Source organism: Narcine bancroftii, chromosome 3, assembly GCF_036971445.1.
Source record: "Narcine bancroftii isolate sNarBan1 chromosome 3, sNarBan1.hap1, whole genome shotgun sequence".
Lineage (NCBI taxonomy): Eukaryota > Metazoa > Chordata > Chondrichthyes > Torpediniformes > Narcinidae > Narcine > Narcine bancroftii.
The window spans coordinates 218,919,494-218,938,249 of record NC_091471.1 but is presented as its reverse complement, the minus strand read 5'-3'; the positions used below and the strand labels follow the sequence as shown (position 1 = coordinate 218,938,249).

The 18,756-nt window shown below is 40.6% G+C and overlaps 2 protein-coding genes across 6 annotated transcripts in view; one reads left to right on the top strand and one right to left on the bottom strand.

Moving 5' to 3' along the window:
- Positions 1-17,890, bottom strand: part of lyar (Ly1 antibody reactive homolog (mouse)) — a 30,935-nt gene extending 13,045 nt beyond the window's left edge. The window contains exons 1-6 of one of the 2 annotated variants that reach the window (XM_069926625.1): positions 17,502-17,588; positions 14,639-14,823; positions 12,347-12,461; positions 7,737-7,844; positions 6,003-6,086; positions 3,960-4,326 (exon numbers count right to left, since the gene is read on the bottom strand). In XM_069926625.1, coding sequence (XP_069782726.1) covers positions 3,960-4,326; positions 6,003-6,086; positions 7,737-7,844; positions 12,347-12,461; positions 14,639-14,760 — 796 coding nt within the window. In that variant the 5' untranslated portion in view covers positions 14,761-14,823; positions 17,502-17,588. Of the gene's footprint in view, positions 1-3,959; positions 4,327-6,002; positions 6,087-7,736; positions 7,845-12,346; positions 12,462-14,638; positions 14,824-17,501 lie in introns of both variants that reach the window. The other variant, XM_069926624.1, reaches the window with a different exon arrangement.
- Positions 17,587-18,756, top strand: part of zbtb49 (zinc finger and BTB domain containing 49) — a 27,924-nt gene continuing 26,754 nt past the window's right edge. The window contains exon 1 of one of the 4 annotated variants that reach the window (XM_069926621.1): positions 17,587-17,999. The gene's annotated coding sequence lies outside the window, so the exon portion shown is untranslated. Of the gene's footprint in view, positions 18,000-18,200; positions 18,459-18,756 lie in introns of those variants that run through there. The other 3 variants (XM_069926620.1, XM_069926618.1, XM_069926619.1) reach the window with 3 other exon arrangements.

Genomic DNA, 18,756 nt, shown 5'->3' with positions numbered 1-18,756 from the left:
TTCTTTCACCTAACCACGGTGTCAACAGAATCTTGAGATTTACCTCAAATTTTCTATATTAGTGAATATAGGTTAAAAGTATTACAGTAATTTAAGACCTCATACATGTCCTCTGGTCCTCAATGGACTTCTTTCCCTGCTTAGCATAGAATGTTACAGCACAGAAAACAGGCCATTTGGCTCTTCTAGTCTGTGCCAACTACCAATCTGCTTGTCCCATTGACCTCCTCCCATTCCGTAACCCTCCAGACCTTTCATTCTTGTATCTATCCAATCTATTCTTAAAATTCAAGATCGAGCCCACATTCACACCAGATGGCAGTCCATTCCACATTTTCATCACTCTCTGAGTGAGAAACTTTCCCCTAATGTACCCACTAAACCTTTCCCCTTTCAGCTTAAAATTATGACTCCTTGTATTTATCTCCCCAAATCTGTGGAAAATGTCTACACACATCCACTCTGTCTTTTCCTCTTGTAATTTTATAAACCTCTATCAAATCTCCCCTCATTCTTCTTCGCTCCAAGGAATAATCTGTTTAATCGTTCCCTGTAATTCAACTCCTGAAGACCCTGCAACATCCAAGTAAATCTTCTCTGTACTCTTTCAATCTTACTGATATCCTTCCTGTAGTTCAGTGACCAGAACTACACACAATATTCCAAATTTGGCCTTACCAATGCTTTAAACAACTTCAACATAACATCCCAACCTATACTCAAAACTTTAATTTATAAAGGCTAAGATGCCAAAAGCTTTCTTTACAACCTGTCTACCAGCGAGGCCACCTTCAGGGAACAATATATCTGCATTCCAAGATCCCTTTGCTTCTCCGCACTCCTGTGCCCTACCATTTACTGTGTATGTCCTACCTTGGTTTGCCCTTCCAAAATGCAACACCTCACACTTTTCTGCATTAAACTCCATCTGCCATTTTTTGACCCATTCTCCCAGTTGGTCCAGATTCCTCTGCAAGCTTTGAACATCTTCCTCACTGTCCACAATGCCTTTGTGTCATCAGAAAACTTGCTGATCAATTTACCACATTATCATCCAGATCATTGATACAGACAACAAACAACAATGGTCCCAGCACCGATCCCTGAGGCCCACCACTGGTCACAGGGCTCCAGTCTGAGAAGTAACTATCCACTACCACTCTCTGTCTTCTCCCACACAGCCAATTTTGAATCTGGTTTACTACTTTTCCATGGATACCTAGTGTCGTACCCTTCTGAACTAACCTCCCATCCACAGCCTTTCCTTCATCTATCCTCTTGGGAACCTCCTCAAAAAACTCTATGATTCGTTAAACACGACCTACCATGCACAATGTCATGCTGACTGTCCTTAATCAGCCCGTGGCTGTCCAAATACCAATATATCCTATCTCAAGGAATTCCTTCCAATAATTACCTGGTTTATTTTTGGAGTCTTTTTTAAAACTATTGGATAACATGAGCTACCCTCCAATCCTCTGGCACCTCACCCATAACTAAAGACATTTTGAATTTATCTCCCAGGGCCCCTGTAATTTCTACACCAGTCTCCCTCAAAGTCCAAGGGAATATCATATCAGGCCTGGGGGATTTATCTACCTTTATTTGGTGTAAGGCACCGGGCACCCCCTCCTCTTTAAACTCCATATGTTCCATGACCCTTCTGTTTTGTTTCCCTTTCTTCCTTATGCATGATGCCAGTTTCCTGAGTAAATACTGATGCAAAAAAAAACTGTTTACTATCTCCCCATTTCGTGAGGCTCATAGTTGACCACTCTGATCCTCTAGGTGACCAATTTTGTCCCTTCCTATCATTTTACTCATAATATACTTATAGAGACCTATTTTCTCTTAAAATACAAGATTTTCAGTTATCTGACATGCCAGTGATTTTTCCTCGCCCATCATTGCTCTCCTAATTTCTTTATTTTGCACATCATCCTGCAGTCTCTATATTCCTTAAAGCTTCTCCAGCTGTGTGAGTGATTTGGTTGAAAATTTAAGAGGCCTGGTTAGGAAGTTTGCATTTAAGATTTGGATAGTGAGCAAGGTTGTCAAAGGGTACAGCAGTATATAGTTCAGGTTGGAAATATGGACAGAAAAATGGCAGATGAAGTTTAACCTGAGGTTTGCACTTTGAGAGGTCAGATTACATTGGTGGTTGAAAAAGGCCACGGCTTAGTTGACTTTATTGGTTGTGCCATTAAAGTATAAAAAGGTGGGAAATTACAATGGTAACTACAAAACTTTGGAGACCATGTTCTGTAGATTAGGTGCAGTTCTGGTTACTGCATTGCAGGAAGGATATGGAGGCTTTGGAGAAGGTTCACTAGATGATGCCTGGATTAGAGAGCATTAACTATGATAAGAGGTTGGCCAAACTTGAATTTTTTTTTAATCTGGAGCTTTGGAAGCTGAGGGATGAGCTTAAAGATGTAGAATTATAAGAGGTTATCAGTCTTTCCCCCAGGACAGAAATGTCAAATACTAGAGGGCATACTTTAAGCTGAGAGAGAGAGAAAATTTAAAGGAAATTTATGAGGCAATATTATTGTTTTTTTACACTCAAAGTGGTAGGTGCCAAGAAAGCACTGCCAGGGGAGGTGATGGAAGCAGACATGACAGCTGCATTTAAGAAGCGTTTACACAGACACATGAACAGGCAAGGAATGGAGACAGAGACCAGGTGCAGGCAGATGGAATTAGTTTAAATTGGCATTGTGGTTGCCACAGAAATTGTGGATTGAAGGGCTTGTTCTTGTGTTGTACTGTTCCAGGTTTTCTTCATACCTACTATATGCATCCTTTTTTAACCTTTTACATCTAGGGTTGTCATTCTTACTTTTCATTCTTACCCTTCACCCTAAAAGATAAACTGAACTCTCACTATTTCTCAAATGTAGATTTACCTGGAGGTAGCTACTCCTAATCTGTTGGATTCTGTCAAACAATACTGGTTCCTCCAATTCAGACACTTAATCTTTGAAATTTTCTTATCACTTCCCATAACCTACTCTGAAATTTACCGAATTATGGTCATTCTCCCCAAAGTGCTTATCACGGATACTTTATTCCCCAAGGCCAAGCCCTGCTCCATCCCTAGTACAACTATCTAAATGTTTAAGTTCAAGTTTATTGTCACACGTACCAAGATGCAGTGATAGAGGTTGTTATGCGAGCAGTCCAATAAGACACCTTGTCCATCGTAAATGAAAGACAATACAAAAGTGCAGAATTCGAAAGGGATCAGTCAGCCCGGTTCATTCAGGAGACAGAGAACGGTGGGAAACTGTCCTTAAATCTGGGGTTGCGTGATGTGGGGATAATATTGACTTTCAGTCTCATGTTAGTTTTTTTTAAGCAATGCTAATTTATTTGAGTTCATCATTCACTCTTTACCTGTGTCATCTTCTGCTATTCATGGGAAGTTTTCTCTGCTGCCCTTAAGTGAAGACAGACTAAATATATATTTAATCTTTGCTACTTTCTTATTCACACATAATTTCTCCTTTCTTAGTAATGTAAAGCAACACATACAATTTCTCCTTTCTTAGTAATGTAAAGCAACCCATATTAATCATTGTTTTCTTTACAACATGAAATTCAAGCACAGATTTATGTGCTCAAATACTGTGTTGAGTATAGTTGAATAACATCAGCAATGTTGAATAAATAAGGATGATAATCCAAGTGGATATATTAACCCTAAAATTTATTTGCTTTTTTTGTCCACCTCCTGCATCAATTTTCACAGAACTTTGCAAAAAGATTGCATAAATGTGTTGCAGGATTACTTCCTTCATAGACTGCTTGCGGCAGCAGGAATTTCAAACATTTTTTTTTTAAATTTGGTTGTTCACATAATTTAAATTACCCACATAATGTCGATAATAGTGGACAATCTAGTTTTCACTTTGGTATCTGGATTTCAGGAAAGATCAGAAACAGTAATTACGCACCCTCACTGGATAACTTTGAATGCTTGCGTTTTCCACACTTCCTGTTACTGTGATACTGGAAATCCTGAATACCATTGCCATTTTCTTCTCCCGCATTGACTTCACTTCTGTTACCACATGTTTTAGGTTTTTTCTTCTCTTTTTCTTCCAACTGACTTGGTTTATGCCCTAAACAACTTTCATCTTCTTTCAAATGTTTCTCTTCCTTTCTGGATTTCTTTTTCCTTTCTTCTTTCCTTTCCCGCTTGTTCTTTATCTTCTCGTGGTTTTCTGCTGTAGCTGCCTGATGCGAGTTTGCATCTACTGATTCTGCAGGACCTTTAGAATTCTGAGTGCGCATCTGATTTTGTTGCTTGCTGATTTTATCCTTAGAATTTAAAAAAAGTTACTTAAATGTTATGCAATGTTAAATTACAATCAGAATTGACAAGATCACATTGTTGAATATTTTAAGTTCATTTATCATCTGATTGTATCTGTACAGCCTGACAAAAGAGCTGATCGATGGTTCAAAACAGTGCACACATACAAACAATACATATACACAGTAGATATACACATATTTTAAAATAATATTATTAATGATGTAAAGTCTCAGAGAGTTGTTTAGCAGTTCAGCAGTCTCTCTGCCCGTGGGAAGAAGCTGTTCCTCAGCCTGGTGGATCTGGCTCTAATATTTCTGTGCCTTACATTTTCTATGTAACTTTCATCCCAATTTTTACATTTTACTGTTAATATCACCTCTAAACACCTCTATTAAATAGCATCAGGATTATGCATTCATTCTTACTTCCACAATTATGAAAATTGTCAATGGTCCAGCATCTACAACTTCTTGAGACAAGTTCCTTAATCTCCGTTGTAAACTTTTATCTTTCCAATGACATTCCCAGGTTATTGACTTATTCTAGTTTCTTGCTAAATTAAGTGCTGAAAGAGCAACAACCTCTTCTAATATTCAAAGGTGGGAAAATTGAAGCAAATGTCTTTCATTCCCGCTGTAGCACTCACAGTAAGCTCCCTGGCTTACCTAACAAAAGCATCGTGATGCAGTCCCCTTGTGGTCAGTTCAACGTCCACACCCACATGTGGCCTACCCCAAAAGCACTTTGCTCTACCTGCAAGTGTCTCAGCAAGTGCAATTTTTTTTTAATGCCATGCTTTAAGCCATATTGAGGTTTCTTGCCTCCTCCTCAGCTCACCAAAACTTGCTTACACTGCAAAAGAATGCAGGCCACTCCCAGCAAAGCAATCTACACCCCCTCTCCCTCCTCTTTGTTTCATTAGCGTAGACACTTACTATTTATCACATATCTATAATCTCCCTTTTGGTTTTTTCCTGCTTAATTAACCTACCAGAACTCCTTTGAGGTGTGAGAAAAACCAAGAGTATCCAGAGGAAACTCATGTAATCATAAGGAAAGAATGCAAAGTACATAATAGCGTCATGCAAGGGCAAAATCAAATTTGGATCCTTAGAGCAGTGACACAGTAGCTGTGTCTCCAAACCTAGTTGCAGTTTCAAAGTCCTTCCAACCTCCCATGACTGTGCCTTTAAAATTTCTTTCTTGATTTCCAAATTTTTTCAAGTCATTGCGCTATCCCATCCTGTGGCTTCCTAATTCTCAACACTCCTGTTTGTCTGATGCCAAGCTTCACATTTGTTTGCTGCCTGTTAAAGCTGTCAGGAACTTCATGTCTTGTTCGCTAATGCAGGACATATATATAGTTTTGATCAGGGACTGGGTCAATGATTTTCCTGGGTTGAACAGCCCACAAAGGAAACAAACTCGTGAGCTCATTTTATCTTGCAGATTAATGCCTCATCTAAGTTGGTGATCTAGACTCAGAAGCTGTAACAGTTCATTGAAACTTTTTATTAATCATCTCATTAGTCTACACATTGTGATAAGTATTTATTTAGAACTTTTCAAACAGTGAGATTTCTTCAGATATATTATTTCTGTTCTTTCAACTGTGGAGAGAGTTAGTATGTGTTTTTCCCCAACAGTTTTTGAATTACTCTCATGCATGTCCACTTACATTACTGATAACAGCAGCAAAGATCTCCCACACCTCTTCCTGTAGAGCCACATTTTTGACATTCAAGCTATTTTTCATCCAGTTCTGCAACAAAGAATGCAAGTTTTAAGTGTTGGAATCATTCTTATGTATCTACAGTGTCACATTATTTCTTAAACACTATTCCTGTCAGTAATGGCTAGCTTCCCGAGTGCTAGTGACAAAAGACACAAGCTGACAAATTTAACTCTGAAAGATGTTCAAATTTGCAAATAAGATGAAGGCAGAGAGATTCAAGAGGGACCTCAGCGGCAACGTTTTACACTCAGAGGGTGGTCCATTCTGGAGAAAGCTGCCAGATGAAACCATAGAAGTGGGCACAAAAGGCTTGGCATCGTGGAAGGGGGGAGGAGGCATTTGCAGTTCATACCTGCCCAATGAGTTATTGTGCCCACCCTCACCCACCCGCAGCACTAGCATCACTAGGGGTTGTAGACTGCACTGGGTGATTCCATCATCGCGGGTGTCACTAAAATGATTTACGTGGTTTTGTCTCCACGCACTAGAAGGAAGTGTGACGGAGCAACATATGGAGGAGTCCACAGCAGGTATAGCATTCGCTCCCCCTCCCCTGTTGAGTGAGTTCTCAAATGGCAGTTTGTGTCCCCCCCTCGCATGATTTGATCTCTTCTGATGCCAACTCTGGAGCACAATATTGCCATTCAAGACATTTGGACAGATGTATAGACAGGAGGGTATTACAAGAATATGGACCAAATGCAGGTAAATGGGACCAGCCCAGAATAGTGACTTCATCGGCATGGACTTGTGATAGTTCAGGAATATACTTTTTAATTACCGTATTTGATGGCATACAAGATCCACTTTATCCCACAAATATTGGCTCAAAAATATCCCCCAGGTGTTGTACGTGAAGTTGAAATTTTGTAAGTTTCCCAGTTGTCCCTGTGCACGGTGGCCACTGGGCGCTGAACATTGCCGGAAAGAAATGGGCCTGGTGGCAAATGAGCCGGTAGCTACGCCAGGTGGTGTGCGCTGTGTCCAGTGACGTGGACAGTGCTGCAGCCATGCTGCTGCTCTGGCAGAGAGGTAAGGAGATGTAGGTAACCAAAGAGCATGGTCGCGTGGTTTTTGCTGCTGGAGGAGGCTCCACGTGTGCCAGTGCAACCCTCCAGCTCCGAGGAAACCCATCTAATTCCGGAGCCGCCCACGCCATTCACTTCCCCCAGTGAGAAGGCTGTAAGTACACTAAATAAAAATTCTTAATATTCCCTGCTGAAATGAGGTGGGGGGGGGGGGGGGGTCCCTTATATGTTGTCAAATATGGTACAACCTGAAGATAGAGATGTAAAAAAAATTACATGTGCAGACTGACTTGGTGATCATATTGAATATTTTTCAGGTATAGATATCTAATTTTCATTAACACTGGGTAGGAAACAGAGCAGAGGATTTAGCCAACATTAGTTATTCAGCAAATATCCCAAAAGATTGAAATTTGTAAAGGTAGACAGGATAGAGCTCAACTTTGTGCAATTCCCATGCTTCATGGACTGAACACTATCAAACATGATGGAATATCCCACTTTTAATATTCCATTAAATTTAAAAATACAAATTTCACATTATACAAAAACTTAACAAGCTAATAAAAATGTGCTTCGGAATTTAGAATAAAGGATAATTTACTATATTAGTTTATTAATGAATTAAATTTAAAAAAAAGAAACAAACCTGAAATTTAAGCTTCTTTCGTGGAATGTTCTCACAAGAATCCATTTGTTTTAAAATTTCACGGACACTTGGACTTACTTTTAAGTCATTCATTGTTTCCTGAATTTTCTGTGTGAATGATTAAAAAAAAAGGATTAAAATATATCATAATGAATATTGCTTTACACAAACTTTACACAAAACATAAATAGAGAAAATGAGCAATAATTATATAGCATAGGAACCAACAATATGGCTTAACCAATCCACAAAAACACTGAGAGGTAGGATTAGTAATTGTAGAGGTCAAGGAAGCAGTGGTGAGGTACAGCTGGGTATCATTAGTAAGCTCGCAATTTGCAGATCATATGGCTGGGATCGTTTTTGAGATTTGGATCAAGTGACCAAGAGGGGAAAGCATTAGGAATGGAAGACAAAGATAAACTGATGGGACTGTGAGACAACTGCAGCAAGAGAAGCCATCGCTGACGTTTTTCAACCATGACTAAAATGATAAGAATGTGTGAAACTTCAGGGGTATTTACTGCATCTGGTGCTGCTGATGTGGCCTCCTCTACATCAAGATGACTGGTTGTAGAATGGGAGATCGCTTTGCTGACCATCTTCTCCCTGTCCACTGCAATGGTAAGGACCACCACTTCAATTCCACATCCCATTGTCACACTGACCAGTCTGTCCATGGTGTCATGCACTGCAAGTGAGGCCACAAATTGGCAGAACATCAAATGTTCTGTCTCAGCAGTCTCCAGCCAGATGGCACCAATATCGACATACTCAATTTCCGATAACCCACTCCCTGGTCTCTCTTTCTCGTCCCTCTGCTTCCCTTCCTCCAGCTTCCCAATTCCTTCCCTTTCTTCTATCAGAGAACTATCTTTCTTTGCCCTCTGACCTCTCCTGCCTATCACTTTTCAGCTTCTCTCTTCTACCTTCCGACTTGCATCCATTTATTACTGTTAGTCTGCGTTCCCCACACATCCCCCCCCACCCCCCCCCCCCCCCGCCAAACTTTTTATTCAGGCATCTGCCTTCTTTTTTGGCACTACCGATGAAGGGCTCAGGTCAGAAACATCAACTGCCTTGTACTTTCTAGGATGCAGCATCACCTGCTGAGTTTCTCCAGCTCTTTTGTGTGCTGTCACCCGATTAGTGCAATCACATCAATCAGGTGATGTTACAGAGCAAGTAGAGGAGGAGTGAAGTGGTTAACCATGCAAAGGCTGCAAACAGCTCAAGAAGGGTATAAAAGTGAGGAAAAATACCTTTATTATGACCATACAGATGTCATCCATAATTTAAATGTTGGTACATGGGAACATGATTGGTCAGATTCAACAAGGAATCTTGGGAATGGTGGGCATGAATTTAATTAATTGGAACACATTTAGAGAAGAAAGGGAGATTGGAATTGGGATGAAAGAAAAGCATTAACATTTTTGACTAGCACTGGAGTCAGTAATTTGCAGTGGCAGCTTTTGTCTCAAGATGAATTCTGAGGGAGCAAGAGGGAGGACAACAGAGACACAAGAGAAAGACACGGCCACAAGAAACTGGGAAAACTGGAAGGCAGGGTATGTGAACATTCAGAAAACGACCTTGGTCACCATCTTGCTTTAAAATCCATGAGCTTCTTATAATTATTAGTGATAAAAGTCGAGATGCTGGGAGAGCAGGTTAAGCTCTCGGTACAAGTGAATTGTGTCACTTACATTAAAGTATGGGATACTAATTACATACTTCATATCACAAGCAAAGTGATGTTGTTGCACTGTCTTTTCTGAATTATGGCAAGAACATCTTACCAATCCCAAGCTGAAATAAAAAGCATCACGCAGATGGAATTTCACTGTGCCCCTTCAGACTAAAAAAAATCTATTTAGTTGCAGTGATAAATGAGGTGACCGTTTATTGCAATTATAGGTTAGTGGTCCACAATATTTGGCCCATAGGATGTTTCTGTCCACCACACCACATGGATTCTGCTTTCATTAACCTTCACATATAATATACCATAAATATGCCTCCAGCTCACTTTTAAATGACACTGACAACAAAACATTATCTTTATTTCACTCTAATGGTGCTGCCTGACCTGTTGACTATCTTACATCATTTTCTATTATTATTTCAATTTTTTTTTAACATCTGCAGTACAATTTGAGGATTACTTGAAATAAGCAAAATGTATGAAACACTCAACTAGTCAGTTAGTGGAAAAATTTTATCATCTCAGGCAGATCTTCATCCTCTGAGTAGATGTATGAATGATCTGCAAATTGATCAATATGAAATAACTAATGTAAAGATGTGAGAAATAAAGACAGAGATAGAGATCATGATTTATTTGCACTAATTCCTGTTACATTATCAGCACATTTAAAATTTTATATTATCTTTCTCTTCATTTTGTTCTTCACAATTTACAACCCGACTTGGCAATGGCCTCACAATGGCCATTTGGAGTGGTCATTGTGAAAGTGACTATTGTTAACTGGAGACACAAGTGCAGAGGCTTTGTCTCAGAGGCTTCAATGAGAAGGCCGGGCAGGGCTAAGGTAATGTAGGATCTGATATTCTTTTCTTTACTCTTACCAAAGCTGAGATGGCAGGACAATGCTGTGCTTTTCCTGCAGAATGTGGAAGGTCAAGAAAATTTCCAGTGTCCCTGCTGCCTATACTTGTGGGCAGTGTGCCCAGCCGCAATTCCTGACTGACCGCATACAGTAACTAGAGCTGCAGTTGAACTCACCCAGGAGCATCGCATACAGGAGTTTCAGTGAGATGGTCACACTTACTATGCAGGCAGCGGGAAAACTGATGGTCTTAACCACATTAAATTCAATGCAAGAGGTCTGATAAGTTAGCCAGGTGGACTCAGGGCATGGATAAGTACACAGGATTGGATATTATATCCATTACAGAAACATGGCTGAGGGAGGGACAGGATTGGTAGCTCAACATACCCTGCTATTAATGCTACAGATGTGAAAGAGGTGGAGGTAAGAGAAGCGGGAGAGATGTGTTTTGATAAAGGACTACATTACGGTATCCTCCAGTGATAATATATGAGTGGAACTGAAGAATAAGAAGGGGTGATGACATTGTTAGTATTGTACTATAGACCCCCCCCCCCCCCCCCTCCCCTCAATAGTCAGTGAGAATTAAAGAAGCAAATATGCAGGGAGATTGCAGACAGCTACTGGAATAATAGGGTTGTAATAGCAGGAAATTTTAACTGTCCAAATATTGACTGGTACTGCTGTTGTTGCTAAGAGCTTGGATGGGGTAAAATGTAGTTCACCCAACTGTAAAGGGGGCAAGACTCGGCTTCTTCGAGGGAAATAAGGCTAGGCATGTGGCCAGATTTAAAGATAGGGAAGTGATTCAGGAAAAAAAAGTGGGAATTTTAAAAATGACTCTCAACTTAACATTTCAAGGGAGATTGACAGGAAGAAAATGCAGTAGCGTTGGAAGAATAGAACATTAAACAAATGGTCAGAATTTGTTTTGCTTACCTTCCCTATCCATAAAGCAATTAAGCCACGTAAATTTTGAAATGCAACCATGAATTGTAAAATAGGAAACATAAAAATGTTAATTAGCAAATATTTTGGTCAGCAGTGTCCAAAATGAGGTGATAAGGGAGACATCCACTGTTCTTCTGTAAACTATCTCCACCCAAGGGGCAGAAGAGTTATTGGGTCAAATATAACATTCAGGACTAAGCAAGAAAATCTGCATAAAATATATTCCCAATTTATTCAAAAAATAAAAATAAAACACACCATAAAAAGATTTTTTTTCACCCTAGAAGACAATTAATCCATTTCTTGTTTTTACATTTGAAGTTAAGTTGGAAAGCTGCATGTGATGTCCAAGAGATTTTATTCAATGAAATATAATTTTATTTTATTCACAAAACCACAAATGACTTCAGTTAGCTCACTTAGTTGTGTTAAAAATAGTAAACAAGAATTTATTGATGTTATTCATGTAATCAATTAGCAAAAATTGGGTGAGATTGAACCAGGAGGTTGAGCAGTTCACAACAGCTGTCTACTGCAATAGTGTGGATCTCCCAGAGGCCACCCATTTCAATTCCTCATCCCATTCCCTTGCTGACATGCCTGTCCATGGTCTCATGCACTGTCAGACTGAGACCTGAAAATTGGAGGAACAACATATCACTCTGGCCATTCAACTGGATGGCATTAGCATTAACTTTTCCGATTTCCTTAACTCCCCACCCCTTTCTTCTTGTGTTTGTGTATGTGTCTCTCTCTCTTATCTTTTCCCCCTCTCTCCTTTCTCAGAGCCAAAATCAATTCTCAACTCTCCTCTTATCCAATTAACACCTTTTGACTCTTGGTTTGGACTCTTCTTCCCGCCATTCTTCAGTTTTTATTCAGATGCCTCCAGGCTTAGGCCCGAAATGTTGGGGTAATATATCTTTACCTCCTATGGATGCTGCAAGATCGGCTGAGATCCTCCAGCATTTCTGTGTGTTTTACAACAGTTCATTAATCCAGCTTTTGTTTTCCACATCTTCAAGAACAAAATATAAGCCTGTTGTGTTCCTCGGAACATAAAAGTAGTATCATATATCATACCTGTATCCACTGTAGCTGTTTAATGTCTCCCTTTTTAGCTTTGGCTTCAAATCCTTTACCACCATACTTCTGATCCTCTGTGATGCATTTTGTATGGATTTTATAATCATCTCCCCTATAAACATAGGCAAATCATTATTAATCAGGATCATTATATTATACCATCTAGAAGTGGAACCAGAAAATTAATTAGTGAATGTTTGCTGCACATTTCATTTGGTGAAGCTGGAAGCCCACCACAAACATTCAAGCCTGCAGTCCAGTGCTATCAAATTAATTGCTTTGATTATTAGAATAGTTTTCATTTTATGTACATTTTGGGTTTTTTTTTGTCTCCTTCATAGGTTGTTTACAATTATTTGTTAATATACATTTACTTTCTTATATGGATGAGCTACATAAAACTCAATAAAAATATTGGAAAGAGAAATTAATTGCTTCAAAATTCAGAAGTTACCAGAACAACTATCTGATAAAAATTGCAAGTCATAAATAGAGGGGTTGCAATAAATGAATGTTAAAAAAATGACACAAAACCAGTGTTTCACAAATAAGTTGTGAGCATCTAGCAGAAGTACATGAGCCTTTCACCTTTTTCATTCAAATATTCTTTATATTCCAGACATTTTTTTCTTAAAAATGTACAGCACAGGAACAGGCCCTTTTGGCCTACAAGCCTGTGCCCCCAAATACACCAAATTAACCAATAACCCCCGTACGTTTTGAATGATGGAAGGAAACTGGAGCAATTCCCACGCAGACACAGGGAGAACGTAAAAACTTGAATCCAGATCGCTGGCGCTGTAATAGCATTGCACTCACCACTACGTTAACCGGGCTGCCCTTTATTTTGCTAAATCTTGTCAGTTGCTTCCCCACCACCCCGCCATTAAAAGGTAGCAAGCCAGAAATTTGAAACAACAAAATACAAGTTTAAATTGGGAAGGTAATGAAAATCTGTGAGACCTGCTTTTCTAACTGGAAGTCTGTGACTGGTAGTGTACTGAAGGGATTGGTGCTGAGACCACTGTTGTCTCTCATTCACATTGACAACTTGGATATTAGGGAGAAGGTATAATACACAAGTTAGTGGATTTCACAAAGTGGTAAGGATAGTGAGGAAAGTTGTCTAAGAAGTTGGGCAGAGTGGTGACAGATAAAATTTAATCCCAAATGTCAAATAATGTATTTTGAGAAGTTAAATAAAGGTAAGCCATACCTTTAAATGGCAGGGTAGTAAGGAATGTTGATGAACAGAAGGGCCTTGGGGTTCAAGTCCATAATTCCCTTAAAGTGGCAACAAAGGTAGAAGAAGTGAAGAAGACATGCAGATGCTTGTATAAGTAGGGGCACAGAATATTAAAAATGTGACGTTATGCTGCAGTTCTAATTCCCACATAACACTATTCTACAGTTGTGGTTGTGCTGGAGAGTGCAGAAGAGATTCACCAGAACATTGCCTGAATTGGAGGATTTTTTTTAAAACAGCACAGTAACAGGCCCTTTCAGCCCACCCAATTAACCTACAAACCCTGTACGTTTTGAAAGGTGGGAGGAAATCGAAACACCTGGAGAAAACCCGCGCAGACAAAGGCAGAACGTACAAACTCCTCAGCATTGATTTCCAACCCCAGATGCCGATGACGTAACAGCATTTTGCGCTAACCGCCTTAATTTTAGAACAGGGATAAGCAGAGCTGGTTTTCCTGAGAGCAAGAGATAAGTGATGACCTGATACAAGTCCCAAATTATGGAGGCAAAGAAAGGGTAGACAGTCGGAACGTTTTCTCACATGGTGTGGGTGCCAAAAGCAAAAGAAGAGATGTTTAAGGTGAGAGGGAGGAGTTTTAAAGGGTACTTGAAGGGAAAGTTTCTCAGATACAAATAGGTGGTAGTGGTGGAGACTGATACAATGATTACTTTTAAGAGACAATTAAAATTTTGGCCTATAGATAACGACAAATGGAATTAGTATTGATTGGCAAATAGATTGTCATAGATGTGATCCTCCGAACTCACTGAATAATAGAGGCAATAATGGTCATACTATAATGGACAGCAGCTAAATAGAAACTTCCTCCAAGAAAAAATACATAGAGCTTTCAACTGCACTTTAATATATCTGTTAACAGTATCAAATGCTGAAACTTGGCTGCTGGTTGTTCATTCTTTATATATAGTGCTTGAGTGTGATGCAGGAAGCAAAGAAGTATGGAAATAATACTAAAAATGTTAAATTCAAATAGAGCATTACGTACATGAAAACTGTAATCCCCTAGACCAAATGCTTACCAGAATTCCTTGCCACAGTCAATGCATGACAAACATGTGCAACCCCGACAGATATTAACATGTTTTTCCACTTGAGCTTTTTTGACAGACTCTCCACATCCGTTGCAGGTAAAGAAGACCATTTTGTTTTATTCTAGATATTTTCTCCAGATTTCAAAATCATTAAAAGTGTCTGGTTTTCACTCCTGCTGAAGAAATTATATTTTTGTAAAAGATCTCTATATTTTGAGCAGATTACATGGACATTGCAATACCAGGTGAGGACGAATGGTCAGGTTTTGCACTGATTTCAGGGTTGCTTTGAAAATCTGAAATTTCAACTGTGGCATGTTGGCAATACACTCTCAGCTGCTCTACTTTGGAAGACTGAGTTCACAGATGAACCCTTTATTTATGTCAAACTACAGTGAAACCCCGATTTCACAACGTATTTTGGTAAGTTAGATCAAAATGGAACAAACTGCTAGAAAAAGAAAATCTTTTTCTGTGAAAGATAAGCTTCACGTACTTGACGCAATCAAGACTAAAAGTCAAACTCAAGTTGCACGAGACCTTGGGATACCAGAATCAACACATTGTGGCTGAAAATCTCAAGAAGAAAAGTTACACGCGTCGCTTTACAAAGTTGAAGAAGAAACAGGACTAAAAGCCAAATGCCTGAAGACAGCCAAAGATGTCAACCTTGAGTGGTTCTTTCAAGTTTGCACAGAAGGCCTTCTAATTTCCAGTCCTATTCTCAAAGCTCAAGCTGAGAAGTTTGACCAGCTGATCAACAAAGAAACCTCATAGTTCAAAGCTAGCAATGGATGGCTAGACTGGTTTAAATGCCATCACGGGATTTCTCAAGTGTTAGTGTCAGGAGAAATTTGCTCAGCCGACAGTGCTGGTGCCAGCTACATTCAAGCAAGGAACACACAATCACATTTTTTTAAGAAATAAACTGTAAATGATGATTTCTAATATTCTTGAATATTTTGTTTTGTTTATTAAAAAGCTTTACTAAAAATTAATTTGCGATTTAATTTTTCTGTAACAACAACGATTTATTTGCGGAATTCTTCAGTTCAAAAGTAATTTACTTGCCAGAAGGTAAACTTGTAAAAAATGGGTCAAATAGGGGTGTTTTAGGATGTTAGGTCAATATTGGGTCAGTTTGAAGGATAATTTTATTGAACCCCAATTTAGCACGACGCCACATTTTTCGCGATATTTTATGGACCCCAGTGACCGCGTTATAACAGGGCCACACTGTATATTAACACCCAGCTTTTCCACACAGGGCACATTTAAGAGAATACGAGAAATCCATGACAATGTTTTATAAACTTGTATGGTACATTCTTATCTTACAAGAGCTTTGTAAAGTAAAAATAGTGAATACATTCTACTATTTTTATTTGAAGTAATGTCTCTTTTCTTTCAAACACAAGTTCAAGTCAATCATATGGGCCCAAATGTGATGATTAACCAAGAGATTAATATTGCATTTTATAATATGAAAGGCAAGACTGAAATACAATAGCTTTCAATAAACTATAAGCATAGAAAACTGGATGCATAGGTTTCTTCCAGTTTCCTCCCAGAAATGTGCCGATTGGAATCTTAATTGGCCACTGTAAATAGCTCTTTGATTTTAGGTGATTGGTAGAATCTAGATGACACTGATGGAAATGAGGGCAGAGTGAAAGAGGTGGAGTACATTCTTCAGAAAAATGTTAAAATATCCCTTTCTGTTGTATTTAAGCCAACTAAACTGTGCCAACTGGAATTTGCCATGTAGAGTATTTTGAATTACATTACAAATATACGTCTTGGCTTGAAAGTGCATCCGGATGTAGATGTATTAATTGGAATTTTTCAGAAAAACCCCAACTAATCACTACCACTCCAATTTTGAAATCATTCATGAGTTCATGAATTTCTGAATCTTCACCCACCTTCACCTAGGCTAAAGAGGATGTTCCTCTCTTACTAAGTAGTCTTTTCTCCGTCAGAGCTCTAGCATTGGAATTTTTGAAATTAGCCATTTTTCTGACCATATTGTAAGTCTATCTAAAAACTGAAAATACTGTGGGGACCAGTGATTCTCAACCTTTTATTCTTTCCACTCACATCTTTGGCTTGGCTTCGCGGACGAAGATTTATGGAGGGGGTAAATGTCCACGTCAGCTGCAGGCTCGTTTGTGGCTGACAAGTCCGATGCGGGACAGGCAGACACAGTTGCAGCGGTTGCAGGGGAAAATTGGTTGGTTGGGGTTGGGTGTTGGGTTTTTCCTCCTTTGCCTTTTGTCAGTGAGGTGGGCTCTGTGGTCTTCTTCAAAGGAGGTTGCTGCCCGCCAAACTGTGAGGCGCCAAGATGCACGGTTTGAGGCGATATCAGCCCACTGGCGGTGGTCAATGTGGCAGGCACCAAGAGATTTCTTCAGGCAGTCCTTGTACCTTTTCCACTCACATACCACTTTAAGTAATCCCTATGCCACAAGTGCTCTGTGATTAGTAAGGGATTGCTTCAGGTGGGATATGGATGGAAAGAAAAACTTTGAAAACCACTGTTTTAATCGTACCTCATTGACTCTTTATGTGCGCGGGTTCATGACTCCAAAGGAAATGGGCCAATGACAAATTTTCTCAAGCCAAATAGTTCAGTAACCATTGGGTCGAGAGCAGTGATTCTTCCCACCCACATCCCCCTTGAAGCAATCCTTTACTAATCACAGAGCACTGATGGCGTGGGGATTACTTCAGGTGGGATTGAGTAGAAAGGAAGAGGTCGAGAACCACTGGATTCACACAACATCAGATCGTCAAAACAATTCAATCCTATTTGGTAAAAGACCATCTCCAGGACCACGTTTACACTCACCTGACCCATGCACAGAGCAGCAGCCCCCAGTCCGGGCACTTTCCATGTGCGGCGCCGGAAGAAGGTGCAACGGCGCGCTCCTCCCCCACCCCCCCGGACCCCGCTGTCCCCGGGCTGAGGTTCCGGGACTCGCCGCAAAGGAAAAGGGATGCTCCAGATCGACCCAGAGGGAGAAAGTGGAGGTGGCGGCGAGGGATGTGCCTGTGAACGGTGCCCGGGGAGTGGTCCAGTCGCGTGTCCCCGTCCGCGTCACCGCCCTGCGGCCGCCCAACTCCGGGTGCGCTGCGTGCGGAGGAGAGGGGCCGGTGCATCGAGGCGGTCGCCAGGGCCCCGGTCCCTCGGCTTCTGCGCGCTGGCCCTCAGGACTCGCCGCCCGTCGCTTTGATGGTGTTCGCTGCGACTTCCCGGCGTCCGATTGCGGTTGTGCTGCAGGCAGGCCGGGGAACAGGCCCGGGAGAGGCGGGCCTGGCAGCGCTGCGACATGGGGCACGTCTGATGGTGAGAGACGGCTGCGGGCTGACCACTTGGCTCGAGAGCGCACGGGTGCCTTCCGACTTGGTGAAAGCCAGGGTGTTGTCCGACTTGGGTAAACTGCTGTAATCACTTTCTGAACGGTCCTGGCCGGAAAGTTTTTTTTGCATCTATTAGGGGCATGAGCTTCAAAATCAAAAGGCTACAGATTTCCAAAGGAAATGGGCCAATGACAATTTTTCTCAAGCCAAATATGTCAGTAACCATTGGGTCCAGAGCAGTGATTCTCAACCTTCCCTTCCCACCGTTGCACCTTCTTCCCGCGCCGCACATGGAAAGTGCCCGGGCTGGGGGCTGCTGCTGCTCTGTGCATGGGTCAGGCTCCAAAGTTCAAGCTCAAAGGAACCTGTAACAGACTGGCATCCATCTGAAATGTTAACTTTGGGGGCAATCCGTTTATTGCCAGACATGGGGCGCGCTGAACAGGTACTTGTCAAGAAACTCCATAATAGTAATTGAATTAAATCAGAAGAGAAAATAAATATATGAGTTAGATATTTTTAATATAGATTTAGACGCACAGGCCACTAGTCCGTGCCTCCCAAGACACCACACCCCCAGTTCGTTTCCAACGGGTATTCACGGTGATCCAAGTGCAAAAAAAAAGTGCTGTGCAGTAATGCCGACAATCCAGGATTACTGCACCAAGGTTCAAGAGCTTGATAGTTTTTAAACAAAATAAACCGCTCTTGAACCTAGAGGTGCTGGTTTTCTGGCTTCTGTA